The sequence below is a fragment of the Aulonocara sp. 'chitande type north' Nkhata Bay genome, linkage group LG15, assembly GCF_057382095.1.
Source record: "Aulonocara sp. 'chitande type north' Nkhata Bay isolate Kocher_YH1m ecotype deep benthic linkage group LG15, A_spYH_male_GT1.1, whole genome shotgun sequence".
Classification (NCBI taxonomy): domain Eukaryota; kingdom Metazoa; phylum Chordata; class Actinopteri; order Cichliformes; family Cichlidae; genus Aulonocara; species Aulonocara sp. 'chitande type north' Nkhata Bay.
The window spans coordinates 32,439,627-32,461,590 of NC_141358.1; the positions used below are offsets into that span (position 1 = coordinate 32,439,627).

The 21,964-nt window shown below is 40.5% G+C and overlaps 1 protein-coding gene across 4 annotated transcripts in view; it reads left to right on the top strand.

Annotated features, from left to right (window-relative positions):
• epha7 (eph receptor A7) overlaps positions 1-21,964 on the top strand; it is an 86,795-nt gene that overhangs the window by 43,631 nt on the left and 21,200 nt on the right. For all 4 annotated transcript variants that reach the window (XM_086262916.1, XM_086262917.1, XM_086262918.1 and 1 more), the window contains exons 6-7: positions 18,751-18,875; positions 19,864-20,032. In XM_086262916.1, coding sequence (XP_086119042.1) covers positions 18,751-18,875; positions 19,864-20,032 — 294 coding nt within the window. The remainder of the gene's footprint in view (positions 1-18,750; positions 18,876-19,863; positions 20,033-21,964) is intronic.

Sequence of the window (21,964 nt, forward strand, 5' to 3'; positions counted from 1 at the left end):
AGCTCGGCACCCTGAAAAGCAAACTCTTACCAGACCCTCCCACTAAGTCTTAAGCCTCATCTCCCTGGCCTCCCTATCACACAGAAATCACCAATTACAGTAATGGCAAATCCAGCAGCCGATACACAAAAGCTGACAATGATGTGACACCTTGCTGGCCTTAATCAACATGTCAGGCTTCATCTCTCAATTTGCAGGGCCTCTGCCACTTGCTTTCCTGTGTGACTTTAAGCTGCTTTGGCCCAATTTCACATGGACCTATTATCTTCTCTGGGCTTTGTTAAGAGAGAAACTGCCCTAAAGACAGTATGGCTTTGTGTATTCACAGCTATTAACTCTGATTGTGTAAGTGTCATGTTAAAAACTTCTCTTGACACTTTTGTTCCTAAGTTTGCTGCCAAGTATTATTATTAGTATTATTATTATTGGGCTTAATGTTAAATACTTTGGGGAAAGTATTTTAACCTCCTAAGGCCCGAACTCTTCCACAGCATGCATTTTTAATTTCTTTTTGATATTTGGGCTGATTGGGGCCTGATAAATGTAAAAACAAAGAATTAGGAGGGGTTTTTTTTTAACCTAATTTTAGTTTCTATAATATCCTCGTAAGTGACTATCAGGCCCTTGTAGAGCAAAATTGAGTGTTTTCGTCTAAATAACCCAAAATGTGATGTCCACATATGTGGACGCCAGGTCCTAGGTTAAGGTATATTAAGGATTAGGGTATAGGGTGAGTGAGGTTTAGTGTAATGAAATTCATAACATTTTAGGGTGAAAATATAGTTTAAATAGAACTTTTATACATGCATACAATAAGCAACTAAACTGACATCAAAAAAGTATTGACAGTTTTTCCATAAAAAGGTTTTTGGTTTCTCTCTAAATCATACAGGCTTGGCAGCTGATGGGTTTTAAGTGATAATGGCCTTGAATGGACCAAAAACAGAGGATTGGGTCTAATTTAAACGACTTATCATTTATCAAGATGTGCAGTACGTGTCACATGTCAGACGTTGTCTCAGTTAAACTGTCCAAAATTGTTAAACGTATTATTTCAGTTGGTCAAAGAAAGAATGGAGGCTTATGAATTTGACCAGGAAATGATAGATTCATTTTGTACAGATTCCATTCTGAGCACCGATGGCCCATCTAAATGTACAGCAAGATTCACTCAGCCCTCTCATAACTTTGTTAATGCAGGCTGAGGCAGATTGGCATCTCTGCAGTTCGCTAAAACACTAAACCTCCTTCCATCACATCGGCTGGCTGATGTACGACTTATAGTACAAGGCCACGGGATAAAACGGCATACTGTATGAGCTGTGGCGTGTTGTCTGCGTGTTTGCGCTCTACACTGCCGGTGGTCCTTCTCTAGCAGGGAATCTGCATCACAAACAGCAAGCATGCCGCACCCCCACTCCCACCACCCCCACCGCCCCCTGCTGCTGCTTTCTGAGTTTGAATCCACACGTCTCCACTAAGCTACGGCACGGCTCAGCTGCCCCATATAGGTATAAATGAGCTCACCATTTATTCTTGAGTTTAATAGTGAAGGATTAAGGCAATTCAGGCAGATTACAAAGCTGGGCCAGCTTCTTTAATTGTCTCTGTGTGACTAATAGGAGTTGTATTAGGCCAGGCATTTTGAGAGACAACACAGTGCGTTCATGGAATTGACTGCTGATTATTTCCATGTGGAGGCTGAGATATTTATGTGACCGGCGCACTTTTTTTTTTTTTTTTACTGCGGGGACAGATTAAGAAATACCTTTCTTTTTCTTTTGTGCATAGATCTGCTCTGACAGCATCTCTTTACCCTGTACCTGTTTCTTTTCTCCCTTTCAACTAAAACAGAAATAAGATTACCAGCAAAAGAAAGAAAGCAGTTAGGGTGCAGACTGAGCTCTTTTTTTTCTTTGTGTCTGGCCAATCTTCAAACCTTAATCAGTGCGCCGACTTCAAGGAGGTACAGTGCTTTCCACGCAGACTTCTCCACCCAGTAGGGAGAGCAATTTGTCTGCTCTCAGTTTTTATGTGGCCATTCCCTGCTTCTATCGTCTTAAGCAGCTGAGCTTACCACAAAGCCACGGAACAGCCAAATTGAGAAAACATTATACAGCTAATAGAGCTGTTGGAAAAACTACCTCGCTGGATTGCTTAATGCCATGAGGTGCCACCTTGAGTGCACTGGGAGCATTATGTTGCTTAGCTCATCGTAGTGTTTTGAAGTCCTTTTCAATATCACTGTTATTTTCTTCCCAGCTTCACTGATGATCTCTGACATCCCATTAGATTGTCTGTTATTTGTATTACCCTCACTGAGAAATTGTGGTGGAAATTGTGAATTAAATTTCTGTAACCATCCAAAGAAGAAGAGAGTCATTATCAAGTCCAATATACAGTTGGCAGCAAACAGGGAGACTTTGCTTGAAGGAGAAAGTACAAGCTATGAGATTGTTTCCCAAGATACATTTTCAAGGCTAATTATCTTGCAATAATGACATCATTAAAATGATGGGAAGCCAGGGCTCAGGCTGTTGAAGAATGGAGCTTTGCTCGCACAATACTTACTCATACTTCCATGCACAAGAGTTTTAGTCTGCTGAAACCATATCATTAAACAGATAATGACTGAAAAAAAAACTGATTTCTAAATTTTGACATTAGAAAATATTCACCACTTTTTGGTTTTTTGGACATGGCTCAGACTAGTAGTTAACTTCACTTCCCAGACTTTTTGACAGCTCACTGAGAGCTTGTGAGAACTTTTTTGTTGTCAGCTGCAGGTTTTGTGCACAGGTGGAAAGAAAGTCAAGACAACGTAAGAGTCACGACCGCAACTGAAAAGTGACTGAAAGATTCTTGTATTCTTTTGTGGCTGGGGAGACTGGCATCCACTGCCTATTCCATTGCGGAATAGTGAAACAGTTATTTGGTAAGGTGCATACTAGACCACTGTATTCTGTTTGAATAAGAAAATAAGCCATGGAACTACCGGAACACAAATTTTCCTAGAGACAAGCCACTTGAAGTGTCCTGAAAAGAAATAAATGGGGAAATGGAATTTGTTCTAATATGTCCCCCCTTAACCCCCATATTCACTGACCATAAACTGTATTAGAGTTGGACATGACTTCTAGATCCACATTTATGAAACTTGACATGAAACAAGAAATTTTTCTAAGTAAACGGTTTGCTTTTTTGTTTACAGTCTCATTGCCAGTTTGTAATGTAATGTTATATATATATATATATTTGTGTATTTGTGTATATATATATAGATATGAGCTCATTAATGCGTTAGCGCTGTGCAGCCCCTTGCACAGGCGTTCCGCGTTAACTCGCTAACGGAGATTTGCCGTGTTAATAAGGTTATGGTATTAACGTCATTTTAACGAGATTAACGCTGACAGCACTAGTACATACTCAAGTACAGATAGCTGAAAATTCCACTTAGGTACAGTAACAAACTATTTGGACTTCCCACTTCTGTTCACCGTCGTTATCAGACATATCTGTGTCCTGTACAGGATTACTTTTATGGATGTCTGAATTGATGGTGGACAATTCATATAAATAATCTTTGTGTGGTTCAGACTACATTAAGTAAACTTCACACTGAGGGATGCAAGGCAGTGATTTAGGGAGCACTTGATTTACTTTTGCTTTTCATTCCATTGGCGAAGCACACGTTTTCAGTATTGGTTGATCGTGTTCGTTTATTATGAGAAGCCAAAATCATGATTGCGATTAAAATTTGATCAGTTGTGCTGCTCTAATAAGCGTGAAGTCTCCTCGGTTTCCCCTCCCACCCCAAGGTCATGATGTTGATCTGTCACAGTTTGTGGGACTAGAGCAAGCGCGATATGCAGCTACTTAATGCGAGCTTGTTAGTGTTGTGAAACATTGCTCATATGTAGTAGCAATAATCCTATGGGATTAAAAAAGCTTTTTAAATTTTATCCTTGGTAAAGAACACAAATAAAACACATCTTTAAAACACACTTGACTGGTTATACATTCATTGGTTAGGGTCTTTCTCAGTTTTTATAAAGGTGCATGGTCTCATCAAAAGGACTACAGTATCACAAAATTTGCCTGTAAGGATTTTGATATAGTATGGCTTGCAATTTATCAAAATAGCTGGGGCCCCTTTGCATAAGCAGTCTCTCCTGCACATAAGGCTGATGTAGATGGGACAAAGGACAGTGTCCATGCCTTTGAAAGGCAAAGACAGAGAAGCTGGGGGCAGATCTGTGCCCAGTTCAGCTGGGCAACCTGAGAGCTGGCTTTGTTTCCACAAGCAGCCGATCACTCAGCGCAGTTTTGGTTGAAAGCTGTTCGAATGTTCAGGGTAGAGGGCAGTCTGGGAATATTCAGCTCTTCTTAGACTTTGCAACCTTTTAGTAGCATGAATGGCTTTAACATGACACTTGATGATAAATCACAGTTATAAATTTGATTAAAACAAACTTTTAAATTGCTTTAAAAGCATGAAAACACACCCACATATAGTGTCTGTCTCTGTTCTTAGAAGTCATCAATCATAATGAATTGGCCGTTTTCATAAGATAACATAAAATGTAAAAGAAAAGTTGCTCAGGAGGTCAGCCATTGAAAAGATCAGCTCGTTCTGTGCGCTGTTGCACATGAGCAATTGGTTCAGAAATGACTCTTTCTGGACAAATATACTTGGCATGCATTTTTGTTGAGCACAAAGTGACACGCCCAGCTGTAAGGATTCGTGCGCTGCCGTCTGGTTCCCTTAACATCCTGTCATTTGGTTTTTGTCTGAGCATAAAGAAGACATCAAGTGAGCTCATAGCAGACAGTTGAGTGATAGAACAGCTCATCCCGATGACAGACACAAAAAGCCAGTCCCTAAAACTGTAGTCAACTGCTAAGTAGGCCTTTGTGCAATCTTATTTTTTTCTTTCTCCCACATGCTGTCTGGCTGGAGGCCTGTGTAGAGTGTCTGGCCCGGGGGTTACTCATCATGAGTGTAGCTGCCAGCATCAGGCCGTCCCCTTGATTACAGGGCTGCTGCTGACTCGGTTGGGTGTTCCAGTCTTATCCCTTTATCACCAGGTGCATTTATGCAGGCTTTGCACCACTTGGTTTCCTTTAGATGCACTTGCTTGACTGAAACTGCGTGTGCAGGCAAATAAGTTCTGCATTTTCCACGTAAGGTTGTTGCCAGCATCCAGTGTCTGGTTGCTCACACAGAATTAGATGGCGCTACACAGACACGGCAGATGTAGACTGGATTACGTTAACATTAAATGCACCTACTGGCATATTAAATGTGGCATCTATGCAGAAATAACTTCAGACACAAGGTAGTTCTAAAATAGAGACGTCAGTGACACGGGCATCAGGAGTCACTGCATCGTTAGAAATGTCAGTTTCTACTAATTTGTTATCATTTAGGATCTACTTTTTTTTTTTTTACCCTCAAGGCTTTTCAATAATTCTGCTCCACATTGACTGGCTAATTCAAATATATTCCATGTCCTTGTGAGCACAGTGTGTGAAATGGAATACATACTTTGGAGGGTTGCATATATGGATCAATATGTATATGTGTACTCACTAGCTGGGCTCACATCCTCGTTTTAGGTTTGACAGATAAAGGCGAATGCCTTAAGCATGAATTGAGCTGCGGTTTGGGGAAGGCCTCGGAGGGGATTGGCGCCGGGTCCTGGGCCTGGCAGATCCCCATGTAGTAATGAAAAGGGAAGAAGTGTAAGAATTGCAAAAAGGGAGGGAGGGTGGAGCCCAAAAACGAGAAGGAACAGCTTGTAGACCTGGGAGTCATATATACATAAGAACCGGAAATTCAGATCATCTCCAACATATTGATCATATATGTATACATCAGTATCTATCAAATAATCTAAGCCCTATTTTCACCTTCACATGAAAAAAGAACTGAGAAATAAGCTGCAGAGCTCCGCAGCTTTTACATAGTTTGTGTTGTTTTAAGAACCTAAAGCTCTGTTTTTGTGTTTTTCCAATCTGTACTGAAATATTCAACCATTTGCTATTATTATTACTACTACTATTATTATTTTCTCTCCTTGCAATACAAACCTTAGCTTATCAGCAAGACCTGACAACAGCAGTGCTTGTCGTACTTCACTTCGCACCATCATTGGCGACTTGGCAGTTACTGTACTTTGATACCCTTTAACACTGTCTTTAACAAAACATCTATGGGCAGTCCAGCTTGGCTTTGCATTACTGTTTCTCCTCGTATTGCTTCACCTCTCTCTCTCTGCTTTGTGGATTGGGTGAGCAATGGCAGTTTCATCTTTTTCAAAGCTGGAACCAGTGGTTAGATTTTTGGGAGGGGTGCGCATAGTCACATTTGGGACAGTGTGGGATGAGCAGCTGATCCCAGATGAGGACTTGATGCCTGTCGTGCTCCTGCCTTTTAAATTAAGAGCAAAAAGCCTGAAAATGTAAACTAAAAGCATCAATATTTCATGTTTACTGAACAACACTTAATAATTTAGAAAGATAAGTCTCAAAGCTAGATATGTCATAGTTACTTGGTTGACAACAAAAAAACATTCAATTAAATGGAAATGTGCAGACACATTCCCTTTATATCCACACTGTAATATATGGTATCATTGAGATATTCAAAGAAAATATGAGACATTTGTATAAGCTTGATTACAGAGCTTGAGCTGAGGCGTTGGTGGAGTTAAAGAATTTAGGATTTGCCTATTTTTTCTATTTGTCCTGGTTGTTTTTTGGGGTTTTTTCTCACAATGAAGGTGATCCCCTTTGAATGACATGCATTAGCACTCATGTAGATTTGTTCCACTTGCTGTGTGGCACATTGTTTTTCTGTACTCTTGCAAAATGAAATATCCAAACAGAAGTCCAGTGCTGAAATACCCAGTCATAAACTATGCATCTGTCACTTCATCTCGTGGAGTGCTGAACTTAAGGTTCTTGCACCAGGGGAGCACACATACACCCTCCATCGCTGTCCATAACAGGGGAGCAGGATCATTTTCACTTCTATTGCGCTGCATGCTAATTTAATTGTGTGGTGTCTTGAGGAACTGCAGACCTGGACTAGCTCCACTGGCAATCAGCAGTGTGTAGGGTGAGAGAGCGCCATATAAAAATTACAGAGGTGGCTGGAGGGGCCTTGGATGTGATTTCCCTCAGATGGTGCCTGTCCAAGACTGTGATTAAAGAGCACATGAGCACTGATTAATATGATCATTTTCCTAATGACAGATGTATTTCTATAATAGATGGATGTTTATGGTGCCAGCCCTGAGCGATCATATGTCCCCCCCATTTTGCAAAACAGCAGCTGTGGGTCTAATTTGAAATTTTAATATTTCTCATTCTGGATGCCAAACATTTGGTTTATTTGTAGATGATAAGGAAATGAAAGCAGCGTTAGGAGCAGCTGCCTCTGTGTGAAACCACTGATAAGTGTGACTATAGGGGTTGCAACCTCAAAATAATAGCACAGCCTCAGGATTCTGACCCGGTGAGTGCCATCAGTCCACAGCACCACTTTTTTTTGTAATTTATCTCACTTATCAATTCCTGTGGAGCTCAGATGTCCAATCAGGCTTTCAGATTGGAGCGCAGGGCCCTCAGGCTGTGCTTTGACATTTAAGCAAGGCAAAGAGGTGGAAGGCCGTTTGGCTGCTTAGCAGCTCCAGTAAGCATCCAGATTCACCACGCTGTCTTTTTCCCTCAGCAGCCTTTGTTTCATTAAGATAAATTATAAAAATACTGCGTATGCTAACGTGGATTTCTGTTTAGCCTGGTCATGTATTTGAAAAGACATGCCTTCCAGCCGCTTGTAGCAGAAAGGTCAGCGAGGCAGCGGAAAAGCAAAGCCAAGCTTGTACATTATAACGAGTACCAGTGCTTTCATTTCTCATCTGGCCTGTGCCTGTTTGTTTTACCGTATATTCTCACTGACAGTCCATGTACTGGGCTGGAGTTAGATAGCATCATTATAACACAGCTTACCAGCAAAAAGGGATTTAGACAAGCGTGGCATATTTTCATGACTTCATCAGGCTGTCTGGGCAATGAATTCTGCTGATCTCAGGAAATTCAACAATTAAGAATGAGAATATCAGGCTCTACATCACGCAGCCAGGCAGTTCCTGGGGATTTGTACTGATTAAGTGGTTTCAGATGGAAACAAAACTCTGAGCGTTTCCTTCTGTTTTTGACCGTGTCGTGTCTTTCCAGCATCCTCCGAGAAACAAGCCTGCGTATCTTGAGTGTTCGTTTGCATCCTAACACTCCTCGCCACCTCACGTTACGTCACATTACATCCAGCACACACATGCGAGCCTGTTGTGTAATGTCACGATAATTGCAATTGCCAAAATAAGTCAACAAACATTCGTATTTGGCAGCCGGGGACAGTTATTACAAACGACCGGTCCCTGTGATTCTCATGTGAGCGGCTAAGGATTTGAAATCAAGCAGCACAGTTTTATGCCTGTGGTAAATACATGGTTTTGGCACAATCAAGCTGCAGTACACATTTAGTTTATGTTCCATGTCAGTGTTCTCTGAGTCACACTGCCGTTTTCTTTCTTTCCAGCTAATCGTTATGGCTTTCTAAACATGACCTGATTTCTGTGAGGCAGAGGAGGAAATTACTGTTCACACCTGGCATTATTAAAACAAGTCTTGATTTGATTGCATGCGATCATATCTGCTTCACTGCCTATATTTTATATAGGAACTTATGGGGAAAAAGAAAGGAAATGCACACTTGTAGTTGCAGAGAGGATTGCTTTGGCTTTGCTAAATCTGGTCATATGTGTCCCTGAGAATTTGGCCTCAGCCTTTGAATCTGAATTAGTCCAGTGAGATTACAGCTATGAGGCATGAGAGGAGAGGTTTCTGACTCACTGGTTTGTTTTTCACTTTGAACTTTATTTTCTGCCACTGCCACTCGAAGTACCGTTTGAAGTTTTCTTGACCCTCATGTAAACACCAGAAACAAGCTGAGGCTACTTCCACTTTGACAATCAAAACCTGTCATCTTTACAGAGTTTAAAGCTCTGTTTATAGTTAGCTGTTTAATAGCTATATTAATTATATTATTATATTATACATACATACATACATACATACAGGGAGTGCAGAATTATTAGGCAAATGAGTATTTTGTCCACATCATCCTCTTCATGCATGTTGTCTTACTCCAAGCTGTATAGGCTCGAAAGCCTACTACCAATTAAGCATATTAGGTGATGTGCATCTCTGTAATGAGAAGGGGGTGTGGTCTAATGACATCAACACCCTATATCAGATGTGCATAATTATTAGGCAACGTCCTTTCCTTTGGCAAAATGGGTCAAAAGAAGGACTTGACAGGCTCAGAAAAGTCAAAAATAGTGAGATATCTTGCAGAGGGATGCAGCAGTCTCAAAATTGCAAAGCTTCTGAAGCGTGATCATCGAACAATCAAGCGTTTCATTCAAAATAGTCAACAGGGTCGCAAGAAGCGTGTGGAAAAACCAAGGCGCAAAATAACTGCCCATGAACTGAGAAAAGTCAAGCGTGCAGCTGCCAAGATGCCACTTGCCACCAGTTTGGCCATATTTCAGAGCTGCAACATCACTGGAGTGCCCAAAAGCACAAGGTGTGCAATACTCAGAGACATGGCCAAGGTAAGAAAGGCTGAAAGACGACCACCACTGAACAAGACACACAAGCTGAAACGTCAAGACTGGGCCAAGAAATATCTCAAGACTGATTTTCTAAGGTTTTATGGACTGATGAAATGAGAGTGAGTCTTGATGGGCCAGATGGATGGGCCCGTGGCTGGATTGGTAAAGGGCAGAGAGCTCCAGTCCGACTCAGACGCCAGCAAGGTGGAGGTGGAGTACTGGTTTGGGCTGGTATCATCAAAGATGAGCTTGTGTGGGATGGAGTCAAGCTCAACTCCCAGTCCTACTGCCAGTTTCTGGAAGACACCTTCTTCAAGCAGTGGTACAGGAAGAAGTCTGCATCCTTCAAGAAACATGATTTTCATGCAGGACAATGCTCCATCACACGCGTCCAAGTACTCCACAGCGTGGCTGGCAAGAAAGGGTATAAAAGAAGAAAAACTAATGACATGGCCACCTTGTTCACCTGATCTGAACCCCATTGAGAACCTGTGGTCCATCATCAAATGTGAGATTTACAAGGAGGGAAAACAGTACACCTCTCTGAACAGTGTCTGGGAGGCTGTGGTTGCTGCTGCACGCAATGTTGATGGTGAACAGATCAAAACACTGACAGAATCCATGGATGGCAGGCTTTTGAGTGTCCTTGCAAAGAAAGGTGGCTATATTGGTCGCTGATTTGTTCTTGTTTTGTTTTTGAATGTCAGAAATGTATATTTGTGAATGTGGAGATGTTATATTGTTTCACTGGTAAAAATAAATAATTGAAATGGGTATATATTTGTTTTTTGTTAAGTTGCCTAATAATTATGCACAGTAATAGTCACCTGCACACACAGATATCCCCCTAAAATAGCTAAAACTAAAAACAAACTAAGAACTACTTCCAAAAACATTCAGCTTTGATATTAATGAGTTTTTTGGGTTCATTGAGAACATGGTTGTTGTTCAATAATAAAATTATTCCTCAAAAATACAACTTGCCTAATAATTCTGCACTCCCTGTGTGTGTGTGTGTGTGTGTGTGTGTGTATATATATATATATATATATATATATATATATATATATATATATATATATATATACACACGTGTGTGTGTGTGTGTGTGTGTGTGTGTGTGTGTGTGTGTGTGTGTGTGTGTGTGTGTGTGTGTGTATTGTGAACAGTGCAGATTCCATTATGTATTGACTTTTACCACCAAAATGTAGTCAAACCACTGAGGATGGCAGGACTTGTCGTTTTTTAGCTGTAATTATCAGGCCCATGCATCATATTAAATAACAGTCTCATTATTAGTAGCTAAGGTTTTTTTAGACTTAAATATTGATTGGGTTCTGGCTGTAATGCAAAATATTCTTTTAAAACAATGATCTTATCTAGTCTTATTTACAGTACGATTTAAGCCCAGTGTGTATGTGGGCTTGTAAAAGGATCACACCATGTGGCTAAGTTTGCCATTTCACCATTGCAAATGTACGCTCATGCAAATTCCATACACAACACACTGGAGTGAAAATGACACTATTTTTGCCTTGCATGAGCAAAAATAAATATGGCTCTTACAAACCGGATTCTAGCTGACTTGAAGAAATCATCAAGTGCTGTGAGCTGCTGATGATAGGCTGCCAGCCTTGCTCCCTAATTTGGACACTGACACAGGGAAGCTGAGTGCTTCTTCAATAAGCAGGGTCCCTGCTGGTTTAACAATTATGTAACAAAGCTGACCAATGATTTCTGCATCTGTTACACTACTGAATGGCATTTTGATATTATATGAGAGTGAGCAGCATGAAACTCCACTGTGGGTAAAAATGAACTCCCTGTCAGGAGGCACTGGAGGGGTAATCATGCACAGTGTGCCTTGTGTGTGCATGTCAGTGTAGCATGAATGCAATTTCCCCCACTGACCTTCCACTGCAATTCCGATTCTTGGCTTCACAGCAGCACATAGGGCTATACTTAAGCTGTTAGGGGTGTGTGATGCACTCAGTGACTCACACACTTAAAAAAAAAAAAAAGAAAGAAAAATGCTTGAGTGCAGAGAGAATTCAAGGAGGGATTCTATTAAGTGAATAACTTCTCATTTAAAACAAAAGTGCTCACTTGATGGTCAAACACACCCAACATCATTTCACATCAGCTCTGTCTGTTACTTTTAAGAAAAAACATAGCTGTGAATATGATAGTGGCTCCTTGAACTGGGAAATAATTGTGCAGGTCAATATCACGATGGTTACTGGGACTATCAGCAGGGAATTCATCTGATGTTCCCATTGCTAATAATCCCTCTCTGTCAGAGCTGTCAGAGCCTAGGTCTCTTTCACATCAGGCCAAACTAACTGCTTTCAAACGGAGCATCCTTTGACCTCCCAGCATGGTCACTAAAAGGTGTCCCTACTTCAGCCAGCATTGTTATGCAGGGAACACTCCGTCCTCTTTAAAAGTGCTTTCAAACGCATTCGATTGAAGGGTACATTTTTACACCTTACCATCTGCAGTGAATAGGAATGATTGGACCATCAACATGTTCCCGAAATATTATGGTTAGCCAGTGATGAGTAACCATGCTGCAACTTTAATTATGTCAGACCAAAATCCAGATGATCGATGATAGGGAGCCGAAATTAGGATAATGAGATGGAATAAAAGATTCCAGTTACCATTTAACCTTTAAACATCAATAAGGTGCTCAGCAGTGTGATTTGATTTAGATGCTGATGATTTCATTTGTTTTTTGTGGGCTTTTTTGGCATACCATTCATTCAACTTGAGTTTCTGAAGTTATTGTTGGCACTACCTCTAAACCACATTATTCTCCCCTAAATCTGTAGAGTATTCTAACTCCACCACTATGTGGTTTATCTGTGGTCTTGTGTATGCTAAGCAGTTGCAAAAAACAGAAACAGGAAAATCATCTGATAAGTTAGTCTATGGAGAAGTGACTTGGCAGCAGCTGGTGAAACTGACTCCTATGGTGGACCAGAGGTGGTGCTGTCCACGCCACACCAGGGACTGCGTCTGCAGTGAGTTTTGTTGTAAGATGGAGGCGCTGTAGAAAGTACTACAGCAGGGCAAGTCTGTAGGCAGTTGCAACATTACAACATTGGGCAGCTGACGATGTCATCAGCTGGGGTCGCATGAAATTAGGCAAAATTCAAATTGTGAACTTTTCTCAGGGAGAGGCAGACATTGTCCACCAGGAGAGGACACAGCCAGGAGCAAGTGGCAGAAGGCTGATGGAAAAACAGATCGGCAGAAATTGGGGCCCTCTTTCAGTGACCCGCGTACTATTCTCAATCGATGCAACCATTTTTTGTGCAGCCAGATGCCAGATTTAACCAAGAAGACAACTTGACCAGAAGGTTTAGCTCTGACCTTCAAGGAGAATTCCACTATATTTTTAAAAAAGGCTCCTATCTCATTCTAACTAGTATGTTGACATCTGGTAAAAACTAACTTACCCACAGATATTCATAAACAGCTAACTGTTTATAGGGATCAGATTGATCTTAGTTTGTTTAGTTACAAACAGACAAAATAACACATGAAGACCTATGAGTTGTACTGAGTGATATGTTGAAGACTGTTAGTTAAGTACAGAGGGGAAAAAGTCAGACAAGTCAACCAATCAAATACTTAAGATTTGTCTAAAAAGTCCAAATTAAGAATAGACTGAGAATAGACTGATGGAGAGTCCATATAAATTGGCTTTGGTTGTAAGTTTGTAAAAATAAGAATGTCATACTAACATCAGAATAACATTCCTTCAGCTGAGCTTAGCACTGACAGGCTGTTTCTGATGAGCTTACTCTTTGGACTTTAAGTCCAACTTAACTTTTTCAAGTTGCTGCATTAAAAAAATCAGTGGAGATCAATGTTGTCCCTACTGCTGATAAAAAAGAATTCGACTCAGGGAAGGGACATATAAATGAAAAGAGAATGCATCCCCTCCAGCCAATCACACCTCAGATTATATATCACTATTCTCTGACACAGCCTACAAACAATATTCAATAAATGTGTGATTTGAGCTCAGCATTGTGATGACTTTGGCCACAGTAAAGCAATAGCTAGAGCCAACATTTATCTTAATGTGCAGTAATCCGATTTCAGATTAATGATTTGTATCAATAACAAGTAATCGACATATTTCTGATAATTTGCAAACATCAGCTCTTAAAAGCTGGTTTCTCTTTATCTGCTAATGTGTAACGGCACTCGCTTTTATCTCTGTTACGGGAGTCACAACATAAAGTAGAGTTAATCTTGATTATGTCATACCTCGTTAGTGTCGAACCAAACTGTGTCTGGTTATTTGTTCCCAGGCTGCTGACGATGAAGTGTTAAAAAGCCTTTGGTGTAATAACAAGGCTGCCCTGTAAATATTTGTTTCTGCAGTGATGAAAAGGGAGACTGAATAGACCCACATATTGTGTTAAAGGCATCAGTTACTGCCAATGTGTGAAACACTTGACATGCTGGAGAATAGAGTCAGCTGAACTGTACTTTAAAGTATATGTCACATTGATTCCTAAGATTTCAAGGATGAAAAAATAACTTTACCCATGTGTAAATGCTTTTATTTAGCATTAGTTGGTGCACAAAGTAAAAAAAAAAAAAAAAAAAGTCCATCCATCCGCTTATCCTTTTCAGGGTCGCGGGGGGCGCTGGAGCCTATCCCAGCTGTCATAGGGCGAAAGGCGGGGTACACCCTGGACAGGTCGCCAGTCTGTCGCAGGGCTAACACACAGAGACAGACAACCATTCACACCTAGTGACAATTTGGATTTTCCAATTAACCTATCCCCACAAGCTCATGTCTTTGGACGGTGGGAGGAAGCCGGAGTACCCGGAGGGAACCCACGCAAACACGGGGAGAACATGCAAACTCCACACAGAAAGACCCCGGCCTGATGGCGGAATTGAACTCAGGACCTTCTTGCTGTGAGGCAACAGTGCTAACCACCGTGCCATGCTGCCCTGTCTTCTGTGGAATCAGGAAAATACTTTTTCCCTTCAGACAACATTAGAATATCCAGTTAAAAAAAAAGAAAAACCTGCTGTAAACTTTTAAACACTGCTAAACACCAACAATCTCTTGCATTTCAACACAGATGGTGCCGTAGGCGTTAAGATACACAAGCACATCTTGAAAATGGCAGTAATTAATATATGAGTTTTTAGGATTGCTATGGTCCATGAGGCAAGCATAGAGGCAGATAAAGACGCTTATGTAATGAACTACCTCCACTCTGCTCTTTGCATCAGATTCAAAGTTAGATAGTGGAATGAAAGAAGAGGATATTAGAAATGCAATGTCTAATGTATTCATAAGATGATTCAAATTCAGAGCATGGTGGTGACTGGCTTCTGGTTCAGTTACCTTCTCAGAAGGTGTTCAGGGTCACTAACACATTTTCTAATATTGCAAAATAAATGCACAAATGCTTTTCAAAATGGTCTCTTTAAGACTGGCATGACAATTATACAATTTTCCACTGTGCTAAGCAGCACAGGTAGGCTAAAAGTGTGAGAGTGGCTGGCTGGTTTGAGTCTCCATGACATCAAGTCAGTCATTAATGGCTGTCACACAGTGCCGCCTGACTGATTCGCGGGGGAGGCAGACAGAGCCCGAGGAACATGTTTTTTTCCTTTAGAATTAACGTTCAACTGTGGTCTGGATTCATATCCCTGAGAAATGCAGAATGACTTCTTTTATCATTCAGAAAATCACCCTGGTGGAATGATTACCTTTAGCCCATGGAACATCACATTTGCTAATACTGTTCACTGATCTCATGATCTCTCAGGAAACATAAGGCCCCAGCTCTCTGTCACCCATGAAAGGGTAAAGGAGGAGGTGGGCTTGACCTGAGCAATTGCTAATACATCCACAGGCCAACAGGGCTAAATGGGGCAGATCTAGTGCCTGAGCTCACATCACATACTGGAGGGAGAAGAAGCTGTGAGGGAAAGTAGCTCATCATGCTTTATGTTAACTTTGTAGATCAGGCAATATTACTGCCTTTGCATGAGAATAACAGCTCTCATACAAGTACACAGTTGAAGAAGAGAAGAATGCTTTGTCTCTCAGCAAGAACTGTATATTTTAAAAACTTAAGCACATGTTTGATATTTTGGTTACATATTACATATTTTGTACCCTCGGACAAGAGCCTGGTTTGCATAACCAAAACCATTATAAAGCTGCATAAGGAAAAGTGCATTTTAGAGAATATCCCTTTAGAAGAGGGAAAGTAAATAACATCTGATATTAAGAGAGGCCCAGTCTATCCTTGGAACAAATCTGAGTTTTGCACACGGTTGAACTATCCCAGGGGTCGACAACCTTCAACATCAAAAGAGCCATTTTAGCTCCTCCTACCAAACGATGGACGAAAAAGATCCACACAAATGGGTGTTGATGATGGATGTAACTAGGACAGGAATTAATGCGCAGAGTGTATGTATTAATAAGGTCATTTGTGGTTAACCCTAACCCGAGTCACATGTGACTCTTTATAGGTGATATCCTTTGCAGGCAACCAATTAGATCCAGCTTGTCACCATTTTCCTGACCTTTCCTGACCTTTTGACATTTCATAAGTCCAACCAACTTGTAGAATACGAGTGAAGAAACTCTGCAATAGCACATCTGTTTGGCCCTTTCAAGTGAAGTTGTGTAATAAACACTGGGAATTAAGGGATTCCAATTTATTTTTAGTTTACCTCAAAAGGATATCTCAGGATATTCAAAGCACAGAGTTTAAACATTTAAGACACCCGGTCTCTGTGGTGTAACTAGTGTATCATGGGAGTTATTAGGTCTGACGTCTTTGGACAGAGGTTTAGGGAATAACAACCTTTTAACATTCTTTTCAAAAGAATAACATTCTTTTGCCTCTCCAATTTTTATCACTGTAGAGTGATGGATGTATTATCATCCAACAAAAAGTTTTCTCTATATTTGGAAGCCATACAGCAGCATGCCACCTGCAATACAGTCATGGATCATTGCTCATTTTCCAGTTTATTTCTCCAAATTGCATTTTTTCTTTGTTATTGATTGCATTTAAACATAAAAGTAAAACAAAAGTCACAGATAGTGTTACATTTCAAAATATCATAGAAAGAAATAAGCGCTATTAGAGGCACTTGAAATATGTCAAAAATAAAGACTTAAAACACTTGGGGATGAATCAAACAGGCAAGAAACATAGTTTTAGACCTATACACCTGAACCAGAATTGGAATGGGGGGAGAGAAAGCAGCCAAGGCAGCAGTAACTGCTTGTTGTGACTTGTAAGAGAGAGCTCAGTCATCCCTTTGACTGGCTAACTGTGCTGAGAAAAGACACATTGTTTCTCTGTTTTGGGTGGATTATGAGGGAACATGTCACAACAGCAGGTTTTTGACAAGGTCTCGGGTGTTTGCTGTCTTGTGCATTACTGTTAGGAGCGCTGATGAGGCCTAATGAGGTTTTAATCCACCAAGAGTCATTAGTGGCAGGTCATCTTAAAACAATCTAAGGTCAGACTGTATTAAAGGTAGAGAGGTTCAACTCCCATGGGGTCACTGAGCATGACAGAGACACTTAGTAGCTTCTGTTTGTTCACAGGAAGAGACTGTCTCTACTGGGTTGACGCATTTTTTACATATTACAAACAGCCAAAAGGCAAGGCAGTTGTTGTTTTTCGTTACATTTGTACATAAATAAAAAATTAAGTCAATAAGTACATTTCAGTTTGTATCTTTGTTCTTCATTCATACACTTTTCCTTCATTTCAAAGCTTGTTGCTGATCTAAAGACCAGGCAAAGAAATCCAACCACAGCTTTTGACAGGTGGCTTTTACCTTACAGTTCAAATCTTCCCCAGGGCAGCTTTCTCAAACTTGAAAAGATGTGTTAATTAATATGTTTTGCCCCTAGAGGAGTGTGAGTCATCAAGATTTTACCGTATGTTTACAGAAAGGATTTTGGGGCTGTTTAGAGTGCAGATTTGCAGAAAGCATATTTTTTGAAAGCATCATCTCCTCCGGGTGAAGCTTGCTAATCCAAAAAGCTTGCCCTCTTTTTTCCTCACTGGGGTCTTTATGAAAAGTGCTGTAAAATTACGGTGATTATAATCAAAATGATGATAATGATGTACTGTAAAGGTAATGGAAGCTGTAGGAGAAGCTGCAAACACAGCTGCTGAGCTAGAAGACGTTCGGCGTTACAGAAAACTTTGTTCAAAAGCTGATTCTACTGCAGTTTAATACCAGACAAGGAAAAGGTGAAGTGGTCAGCGTGTGTTGATACATCTTGCACAGCATATTTTACCCATCAACAGATCTAATGAAATGACGGTTCCAAAACCTGACCCAAACCCTTTCGGTTTTTTATGCTACATTTCAGCTGACTGGTTTGAGCTATGGTTTTATGAATTTTAAACCTGAAGGACAATAGCTGTAGATGAGGCCACAGCATTACTATATAGAAAGAGCAGGAGTACAGCAAATACACGGCCCAAAAGTTAGCTTAAAATCTGTCTACATATGTGTGTATCATTTATCCTTTGTTACTGGCATGAACAACTGAAAAAATCTCTGTGCACTGTTTAGCAAAACTAAATGTAGCAGCAGTAAGTGACAGCCAGACACTTAAAATAAGTCATGCAAAGAGCCCGAGATAATTGGTGTGCATATGACTGGTGTCAGGAGGTTACAGGTACACCCCTCTCCCTCTGAGAGGCTTTCTGAACAGCTCTGTCATGAGGGATAGTAAGTGTCTGCTTGTTCCACTAGAAATGTTGGGAGTAATTGAACTAAACTGTCATTCACAAGCTACAAATCGTGGTTTTCTCCTGGCTGGAATAATGCCACCTTCTGCTGTTGGTGGTGTAATTGAAATTTTGATCATGAGGTGTAAACATTTAGAAGCGTCCATGTGAATATTCATCATGTACAGAGGGCCTGCGAGTGTTGGTGGAGGAGCTGGTGCGGCTCATTTGCGGCTGGCCTTATGCCTGTGCATGCTGAGAGGGTTTGCCCTGCACTTATTGACATGTTCTTCTCTAAACAGCTCCGTCCCAGGTCAGCGAGGTCATCAAAGAGAGAGTGCAGCAGCACAGCGTCCACCTCTCCTGGCAGGAGCCCCAGCAACCCAACGGTGTCATCACAGAATATGAGATCAAATATTATGAAAAAGTAAGTTTGCGCTACATTTGTTTGTCTGTGTCTCTTCCCGAAGCACCATTTCTTTTTTTGCCCACTCCAACTCATTTTGCATTCTGTTTGCACGTGGCTGTGAGTGGAATGCACAAGATTCTGCAAGTACCTTCTTTGTCTCATAATTGCAATAATGAATGAGATGCTCATAAGATTTTAATCAGGCTATAGTCCTTCACAGCCACCCCCACACACATGTTAGCACACGCGCAATCCATGGCTGCTGCTCTGCTAGAATTAGTAATCTGTTACTGTTATCTCCTTTCCCGTTCTGCATAGATTATGCTACTGTTTCACTGTGTTTCAAGTCTGAGCGCATCAGCTTTTTGCTGCGAGGTTTAACGAAGCGAATTTAACCCAGCAAATCAAAGGCAGAGTAGCAGAGCGCTGATGTCAGTCCTGCTGGCCGCAGTCTCTTGTGTACACTGACGAATCAGTCTTCTGTGTCACGTACTATGGCTGTGGTCTGCCCAGCTGTAAAAGTGGAAAGTTGGAAGAAATGACCGCACCCGTAACAGAGCCTGGCATTCCATTTGGGCTTTTGCTGAGCAAAACATTTACAGATCAACAGCAAAGCACACAGCGCGTGCAGCCTGTGAATCCAAATGTATTCCTTGATGGAAAAGATATTTTCAGATGCCTTTATGTTCTCCTCGAGGCATGCTGCCTAATGGTAGATAATGATTTCAGTTAGAACTTTTTGTCTTCTAGAATCTACAATCAGAAAAATGTGATGTTCACCATTTTCGTGACATAAATTCTGAAAGTCGTAACAAAGGCCAGGCTAAAACTACAGTGATATAACTCAGTCACTGATTATTCTTATTAATAAGCTTCATTTGCCTTAACTTTGTCATTTTAAAAAGTTGTGACTCATCAGCAGTAATGTGAAAGCATTTCAAAATGCTAATAAAGACAACTTATACTATATAAAATGGGTAAAATTACCTTTTTTTTTCCTGTGCAGGATCAGAAGGACCGGATTTACTCTACTGTGAGGTCAAAGTCCACATCAGCTACGGTGAACAACCTAAAGCCCAGCACAGCCTATGTGTTCCAGATTAGGGCTTTCACAGAAGCAGGATATGGCACCTTTGGGCCTAGACTAGAGATAACCACCAAGGAAGAGGCCACAGGTAGGGCTTAGTGTTTCTGTCACCATGCTTTACAGTTTTATGCATTGTTGTAATAATCATTGCAAGTAGAAATAAAGCCTGTCCTCTATAACTTCCTTAGATTTCACCATATTCCTGAAGTATTAATGCTGACCATATTTCACTTTTTGCGATACTCAAGTGTAGCAATTTAGAGTACCTGACTTTAAAACTTAGAATAAAACTTTCTGGCAGTTGATAACTTTTTTTTCTAGTTGGTAAGACTGCCCATTGCTTAATCAAGTCATCACAAGGACTAACACTCCAAGGCAGTGAATCTTTATAGAGTCTATGACCTAATTTATGTAAGCGGCCTAGTCATGGTCTTGTCCTGGTATTTTATGTACTGAAACAAATATAATGCTTGGACTTTTTTCCTGCCTGGGTCCCCAATCTTTGTTTATGATTGTTTATGTCGTAGTTAGTTAGTTAGTACATTAATCGGGGGGTGCACATCACGTTAAGTTGTGGTGGAGTTTGCGATTATGATAAAGCTATGGTGAAGTTTTCACCCTGAAGGATAAATCCTCACTATAAGACTACACCAATATTTTGGAGACAAGTAAACATGACTTTTTTCCTTTTGGAAACAATTTAAATCATAGGTGTCAAACTCTGGCCCGCGGGCCAAATTTGGCCCACAGACTAATTACATTTGGCCCATGAAGCCATACCAAATTACTATTAGAGCTGGCCTACTGGTATTATACAGCTAATATATATATTGTTTAGTATTAAGCTTTGCTTGTTCCATATTCAGTTTTTCAGCAAAACGTGTTTGAGTCCATAAGAAAAGATTCATTCTTATATCTGGAGGAATAAATATATTTCAATAAATATTAATGTTAGCCTGCGACTTTGTTCCAGTTTTGAATTTTGGCCCACTGTGTATTTGAGTTTGACACCCCTGATTTAAATAGTTGGTGATGTTTGTATCACTGGCTATTTTTCCCTGATTGCCAAGAGTTGGAAGAGCAATTATACAATAAAAAACACAAAAACTACATATTCTGATAGCATAGATTTAGCTTTAGGGCCCTCACCAATGAGGACTCTCATCTTCTCTGTGTTACTTTAGCAACATTTATAGGGTGATATAAGAATGTGATAAATGGCAATTAGGTTTGCACAATTTATTACTTTATTTTAGATCAAAATGAACCACATAGGGTGCCACAGTAGCTCACCTGGTTGATTAGGTGACCTACATACCAACAATTACTGCAGAGGCCTGAGTTTAAGCATGTGTCAGTCACCCACATTCTTTCTCTGTCAGCCCTCCTTTCCTGTATAACAAAGGTAAAAAAAAATCAAATATTAAAAATAATTAATTAATAAATTTACACTTAATTGTGGTTAAGCATCGATCCATGTGGGCGGAAGCAGTATGTGGTTTAGTTAGGCGCAGCAGTATGACTCCAGTTTAACTGATGCTGGGCCACAGCAGTGCACTAACTGTAAACAAAAGATAGATTTTCAGTCTGAAGTGAAGGCGCTACGGAAGTGTGTGAAACCTGCATTCTCTCTAACGGCCAGCAGGGGGCAACTCCTGTCTTTTTGTTTTGGTAATGTTATACAGATTGTATGGAATTCTATAGTAAAAATGACCCCCAGCACCCTTTAATCTCTAGTTTCATGGTGAGTTTATGATTTTCTCTGATTAAGTCTGAGATCCCTATTAGAGTCAAAAAAGATGTTTTGGGTGTGTCGAACAAACCTATTTCAAAACACCTAATGACGAACATATTCAGCGTGAGCTTTATAAGATGGGACTCTGTGGCTGTAACACAGTTTTCCCCACTCAAATATTTAGGCACAACTTGTTAATATTTCCTTCTACTGTAGTAATAGCCCAGGGAAATTAGTTGCTTTCAAGCAATGCAAACACAAATTGCTTTGACTTTATGCTGACAA